This window comes from Lycium barbarum, chromosome 8, assembly GCF_019175385.1.
Source record: "Lycium barbarum isolate Lr01 chromosome 8, ASM1917538v2, whole genome shotgun sequence".
Classification (NCBI taxonomy): domain Eukaryota; kingdom Viridiplantae; phylum Streptophyta; class Magnoliopsida; order Solanales; family Solanaceae; genus Lycium; species Lycium barbarum.
This window is the reverse complement of record NC_083344.1, coordinates 126,263,378-126,270,713: the sequence shown is the minus strand read 5'-3', so window position 1 is coordinate 126,270,713 and position 7,336 is coordinate 126,263,378. Positions and strand designations below refer to the sequence as shown.

At 32.9% G+C, this 7,336-nt stretch overlaps 2 protein-coding genes across 2 annotated transcripts; both read right to left on the bottom strand.

Moving 5' to 3' along the window:
- Positions 1-654, bottom strand: LOC132607208 (small ribosomal subunit protein eS17-like). Its single transcript, XM_060321081.1, has one exon. It carries the CDS (start codon positions 600-602, stop codon positions 168-170), a length of 435 nt encoding a protein of 144 aa, XP_060177064.1. The 5' UTR covers positions 603-654; the 3' UTR covers positions 1-167.
- Positions 655-4,052: 3,398 nt separating this feature from the next.
- Positions 4,053-6,126, bottom strand: LOC132607207 (short chain aldehyde dehydrogenase 1-like). Its single transcript, XM_060321080.1, has 3 exons — positions 5,968-6,126; positions 5,352-5,626; positions 4,053-4,855 (listed from the first exon to the last, which is right to left on the bottom strand). The coding sequence occupies exons 1-3, from the start codon at positions 6,081-6,083 to the stop codon at positions 4,317-4,319; spliced, it is 930 nt and encodes a 309-aa protein (XP_060177063.1). The 5' UTR covers positions 6,084-6,126; the 3' UTR covers positions 4,053-4,316.
- Between the last annotated feature and the right edge of the window lie 1,210 nt (positions 6,127-7,336).

Sequence of the window (7,336 nt, the reverse complement as noted above, 5' to 3'; positions counted from 1 at the left end):
TGAAATAACTTTTTAGTTCTGCAACATTCCATTCATCAACAGAACCCACAAGTTCAAAACACTAAATTAGTACACAAAACAACACAAGTTTAAACCAATATCAGATAACATAAAGTCTTTAACTTCACAACAGAAAAAACATTTAACGAAAAACCAAGAAACCCATTTCAGTAACGAGCACGACCACCACCACGCCCACCAAAACCACCAACAGGAGCAACCATAGCAACAGCAACCTCTTCCTTAAGCACAACACCAGGCAATTCAGTCATACCCAATGAAGCAAGCAAGTCAATAGTCTCTTTATCAACTTCAATCCTATCAGTATTAATAGCAGATTCATCAGGTACAAAGTCCATTCTTCTTTCTCTTTCTTCTTCTTGTAACTTAAGTGAAATGCCTCTAACAGGACCTTTTTGGATACGTTTCATTAAATGAGTTGAAAATCCAGCAATCTTGTTACGTAGACGCTTTGATGGGATAATAGCAACTTCTTCCAAGATTTTCTTGTTTGTGTGGAAATCTAAAGTCATTTTTGAGTAGTAGCGTTCAATTACTTGTCGTGATGATTTCTTCACTGTTTTTGTACGGACACGACCCATAGTTGCTTGGGGGTAGTGGGGTAGGGGGTGGGTGGGTGGGAGGGGTGGATTCTAAAGAAGGAGCAAAGGAGCAAGGAAGAGAACTAGGTAAAGGGTTGTTTTAGGGTTTAAAAATGAGTAGATCAGTTAGTGAGAAATGTTAAAAATTGTCCCTTATGTTTGGGGTTGGCTTAAAGTGGTACCTTAAATATGCTTTTGAGCAATTTTGATTCCTTAAGTTTGTTAAAAGTGGACATTTTTGGTTTTCGATAAATACTTAACAAAGTTTGACTGCTAGACTTAGCGACAATTGTGAAAAAATGGATTAGTCCATGTTTATCATGCACAAGATGTTTGTCTCAACAAAAGCTCTATTCGGTCCTACATTTGAGCTATCAAAATGAGTCTGATTAATTGAGTTTGGACTAAGTGTTTTAAGTAAAAAAAGTGCCCGCTTATCAATTTTCGGTGATGTCTTTGGGAAATAGTTACTATCATAAAGTTTCTAACTTCACTAAACTTGATAATAACATCTTAAAATAGCTTTTGAAGCTTCAGGATAATAATGGAGTTTTTTTTTATTATACAGACTTAAACGTAACTATTTGTAAAGTTTGTCCTGATTCTTCAACATTTATGAAATTGAGAGAACTGATCTCTACTTTTTTGCTTAACCTCAGTTAGCCCGTTTGCCTCTAAGGATTGGGCTAAGGCTAGCCTCAGCCCAACCCCTACTCCCAGGGTGCAGTTAGAAAGCCCAATTCCCACGATGGACAAAATCGATTTTCAGAGGATACGGTCAAACCTCTCTGTAACATCATTGGGTCCGATTTTTTTTGGCATATGACTGTTACACACTTATAACAACATTGTCATTTATATGATATTTCGCCGTTATAGGCAAAAAAAATACAAAAAATCTAATTTTTCATTTTTAATTGTCAAATTCTAAGCTTAACCACACTTTGTATAACGAAGGGAGTTATTTTAATGATGAAAATGTATATTCACATAATACTCTTTATCATAAATAGTGTAACCACCATACCTATTATTGGTAATCTTAGAGATTCCATTTCTACAAAATAATTAATCATTATATTACCCCCACCAAAAAAAATAAGATAGCTGCTATCAAGGGCGGACCTAGAATTTTACGTATGTGGGTTCAAAAAATACTTTAATCAAAAATAAATATGCTACCGGCAAGTGAGATTGTCCAACAATTTTTTTTGGTTGGGGGTGGGGTTGGGGGGGAGGTGGTTGTTTCATAATACTACCACAAAATTAAATGAACAATTTTAAATAATTGACACCGGCATTCCTTTTTCATTTTTTTCTTTCTCAAAAAAACTTGGGGAAGAAATTTAAAACGTTTAACAAAGACCAATAACTTTAGCTAAAAATGCTAATGATTTATTAATTTAACAACGTTATGTCAATGAATTTTACAAGTGTTAAAGTTTAACAAAAGAATCTATTTATCCAAATATATTAAACACTAAGAAATTTGGCAAAGTCTAAAATCTTTTTCTTATTGATAAAGAATAAATTGTTACTTAAACTACACTATTACAAACTATAAGAGAAAATTGTTTATAATTAACAATTTCACTGCAATATAAATAAGCAATTTAGCATAAACTAATATAAGATGAACTAACAAATTAGTTACTCCCTCCATCTCATTCTATGTGACACCATTTGATTTGGCACGGAGTTTAAGATATAAAGAAAGACTTTTGAAATTTGCGGTCCAAAATAAGCATTAGATATTTATGTGGTTGTAAATCATTTCATAAAGTTAAATTGTTTCTGATTATGAAAAGGTGACATTCTTTTGGGGACACACTAAAAAGAAAAGCGTGTCATATAAATTGGGACAAAGAGAGTATAAATTTTCGATGATTGCACTTGCATTTTTAGGTAAAAATAATATAAGATTTCACTCTGTACAATTTTTGATATTTTGAAGTAATATTGACAGCAGATTAATCCTATGAAATTTGACTAAAGAGATCAGAAAAAAAAATACAAAACAAAGTAGATCATTATTTTTTTATTTTTAAAAAAAACGAGGAAGAAGAAGAATAAACCACGAACAAACACTATGTAGGGGAAACTTGTGCAGTAAACACGATGCACACCACCAAAAGTCCAAAACAATGCAAAATGTTGCAGCTGGGTTTCAAACTCATGACCTTCTCAAAACTTTGAACCTACAAGACCATCGCTCTGCAGGATCATCTAGTATTTTAGTGGATTCAAATATATTTAGAGGATTTAACCTACATAAAATATCAAAAAATTTCAACGAAGTGGGTTCATTTGAACCCTCTTGGCCCTACGTGGGTCCGTCCCTGGCTGCTATAGAGGGGTAATTTTATAAAGAGTCACTGTTATAAAGATGATTGTTGCTCTTATAGGTAAAAAACGGTTATAGAGAGGTAAAATATTAAATGAAAAATCGATCCCGAAAAAATTTGTCTGTTATAAAAAAAAAAAAAAAAAAGAGATGTTATATGAGGATGTCGTTATAGAAAGGTCTGACTGTATACATGACTTCGGAGAAAAAGGTTTGTGTGGAATAAACTGATATTGAGTTTTTGGAAATTCATTTGTGATCATGACACACATAGTACGAACACTGTGGGGGTTTGGACTTTGGAGCACAACTGATAACTGAGATCTTAATGCATGGGTGGGCAGGCACTTCTTAAATCTTAGGCATCAAAATCACATGCTCTGATTAAATATTGTTTATTGTCTATTTATTTAATGTATAGCTAAGTCCCAGAGAGACACTCTTCTCGGTGCACTGGCTCTACCGACGCTTGGGATAAATATAAGTCACTTTCGTGGTAAAAACTTATTAGTACACGATGTTTGCATCAACCTAATAAAATATATAATATGTGTTAATACATAAACTTTTAGCATCAAATATGAACACTTAACTATAAGAAGTTAACATATTTTGCTGTAAGAATCCAATACAGATAAATATAATATTTAATACTTTCAGATGAAGCACATTTATGATTTATGTAACACCTCATCGAATACAGGGTATTGATGCCAATTCAGCAATCTGCATGATCTTATGATATTTTCATTATTACGCATAAATATGGCTCATAATCTTTGAATGTCAATATCTTGTCGGGCTTTGAACATTGGAATTTGACTAATAAAATAAAATAATTTTTGATGTCTTAAATTCGACCAAGTTCAATTTTTAATTTGACTAGATCAAGATAACAATCTACAAAAGTAGTTAGTACGAGTACTTAAAAGCTTATATAACTGTCCAATTCAACAAAATAAATTCGACATCTTTTTCTCTAATGCTTAAGTCTTAACTGAAAAAATAAAGTCCTTTAGCCAGCGATGACCAATATGTGATACTATAAAATAGAAATAGTTTGCTCACGCTTGATTTGCATTTTGCAAAATACCATACATGAAAAATCAGCCAGACAAATTGAAATAAAGTTATATTTCTTCAAATATTACATCCCAATGTCATTCAATAATCATAACAATCTTCGTTTCCACAAAGGAAAATTTAAAAACTTATTGAGAAATTTAAGAAAAAACAAAGAAAACTTATAGTTGTATTTTGGGAATAACAAGAATCTTGATAGAAAGATTTCTCCTTTAAAGAGCCTTATACAGCACGATTCCGAATTGGTCGGGCCCAAAAGCAAGTACTGAACATCAGTGATCAAGACACTACACCGAAGATAATACACTTTGGATTGTTTTAATGTAAGTCGTATTAGTACCGCTATAACCTCCATCAATCACAAGATTAACTCCACTTACATACTTAGATTCATCACTAGCCAAATACAACGCCGCCTCCGCCACATCCTCCGGTGTCGGCACCACCCCTTTCAAATTCGCCGACGAGCAAATAATCCCATCAACCACACTCTTATCAACTCCCATTGCCTTCACTAAAAATGGCGTTGCCACCGCGCCCGGTGAGATACAGTTCACCCTGATCCCATGTTGTCCCAATTCAGCACTCAAATTCTTCATTAGTCCAACAACTGCATGCTTCGAAGTAGCGTATGGATGTGGTGATTCTCCTGAAGAGACTGAGGCTGCGCTAGATGTAAAAAGAATGACACCTTTCTTAGCTGGGATCATGACCCTAGCAGCATATTTCGCCCCGAGAAAAGATCCATACACGTTAACATCAAATACCCTTTTGAAATTCTCGTTATCCGCGTCAATTATGTTGTAATCGATATTACCTGTGATTCCTGCATTCAGAGGCGACAAATTAGCTCATGAAAACATAATCCGCCCAACCCGTTTAAGTTTGGACGAGTGAACGCTTAGCTCATTTAAAAGTTAGTCTGATATGTAGCTCAAATTAATCCACGAAAAAAATTTGTCGAAATATTTTTAAGATATTTTTTTTGTTTGTATGTTATATAAAGTCATAATAAAGAAAAATAAAGTTTTATTTGGTAATTAACAAATTATAAGAAATATTGGCAGAGCCACAATACTAGCTACCAATTTGATACTTGTATTAAAAAGTTATTTAATTTATACAAATAATCTATTGAGAACCCAGTAACAAAAGAATTGTTGTCCAGAATCCATAGATTAAGATGCATGGTTCCGTCTTTGATAAGAAAACAAAACAAAACAAAAAAAATTGATAAGGGTGTGGCAGGTCCGGTTACGACCCATTTTTTAGCTCTTTCAACCTGTTCAGAATTGGTTCAACCCGCCCATTGACGCCCTTACCTGCATTGTTGAACATGATGTCGAGTTTGCCATACTTGGAAATTGTCGCATCGATGAGGTTTTCCATGTCGGAGACGTTTGTTACATCACAATGTATGTATGTAACATTGTTGTTGGTATTAGGACAATTGAGGAGATTGTTGCAAAGGGAGTGGCCTATTTCGTCTTGAACATCTGCTATAACAACCTTTGCACCATTTTGTAAGAACAGCCTCACCGTACTTTCTCCAAATCCACTAGCTCCTCCAGTTACAATAGCTATTTTCCCTTCTAATCTGCATTTCAAGAAGTGTCACATTAATGATTCATTTAGTATGAATTTAACACAAAACTCAAACACGGTGATGGGTTCTTTAGATGGAATTCTAATCCTGAACCAACTGAGTGAAAATCCTGAATCCACTTTTGAAAACAAGCAGAGGTATGAGCGATCAAGTCTTATCACCACCCGTTATTAAAAGAATAATAATCATGTGCTTCATCCACGAAAAACAATTAGGTTTGTGTGTAATGAAGACATATTCAAGACATTATTAAGCTAAGAAAAAGTATGAAATCTTCTGAAAATTTCAATTTTCAGTTGGAGTAGAAAAGGAAAGTATAATAGTAAGCTTACCTTCTGCTTGTGTGAGCTAGAGGAGAGGAGAAGCCATTCATTTTTAGCAGATTTCTTGGAAATAGCAAAGGAAGTTCTGAGCCAATGAGATATCGTTGTCCAAAAATAAAAAGCATTTATAGAGAGCAAATGAGGTACCCTTTTACTTTTCAAACATGAGAAAGTTAATGTACAGTCATATAGACTTGGGGCATAGCGGTATTAAATTATTTTTCCACCAGGTTATAGCTTCTAAACTGACAGATGACTGGATCCACTTTGATTGTATGAACAATATATATATATATATATATATATATATATATATATATATATATATATATATATATATATATATATATATATATATATATATATATATTTACGATTTTGAGACTATAAGTTTTTTTTTTTTAAAAAAAAGACTACGATGAGCCCGTTTGGATTGGCTTATAAGTTAGCTTATAAGCTGTTTTCAGCTTTTTTGAGTGTTTGACTGGCCAGCTTAAAGTCATTTTGTGCTTTAAATAAGCTCAAAAAAATAATTGGGCCCATTTGACTTAGCTTATCTAAAGCAGCTTATAAGTTGAAAACAGCTTATAAGCCAAAAAAAAATAAGTTAGACTACCCCAACTTATTTTTTTAAACTTATAAGTTGCAAACAGCTTATAGGCATAAGCCCATCCAAACAGGCTCTATAAGTTTACATAATATTCTGTTCATTCCGAGTTATATGATGGTATTTGATTGAATACGAAGTTTAAGAAAAAATTAAAGATTCTTAAATTATTATCTACAAATCAATCATTAGCATGTTTGGCCGATATAGCCAAATCAAGTTAGTAGGTGAAGTACTTCTTGTAAAAGTACGTCAGGAAAATAACGGTTTGTGTTTGCTTATAATTTGAGAAATGCTTTTATTAATAATTTGTGTTTGACCATATTTTCAGACAAATGAGTTTACGTGTCAAATTTAGGAAACAAAATGAAAATTACTACTAATTTAATTTGGTAAATATGAATTTTTGACATGGGTAATCTTGTCTTCAAAATTTCAAAAACACAAAACACTTATTTTGTTCGATGGATCGTTAGAATATTAAATAGAAAGAAAGGTTTTTTTTTTTGTTTTCAACTGTATTTAAGAAAATAAATGTTTAAATGCTCTTTAAGAATAATAAATAGATTCGAAACATATTAAATATCATTAGTCTTATGGTCCAAGCTATTATTGCGAAAATTTTCAAACACAACCAAGAGTCCGGAACCAAAATGCCCCCAAAAAAACCACTTTGAACCAAAATATCCCAACAAAAAAAAAATATTACAAAACTGCCTTTAGCGCAGTAAATTACTGCGCTGAAGCAGTTCACGGAGACGGAGCCGTTAA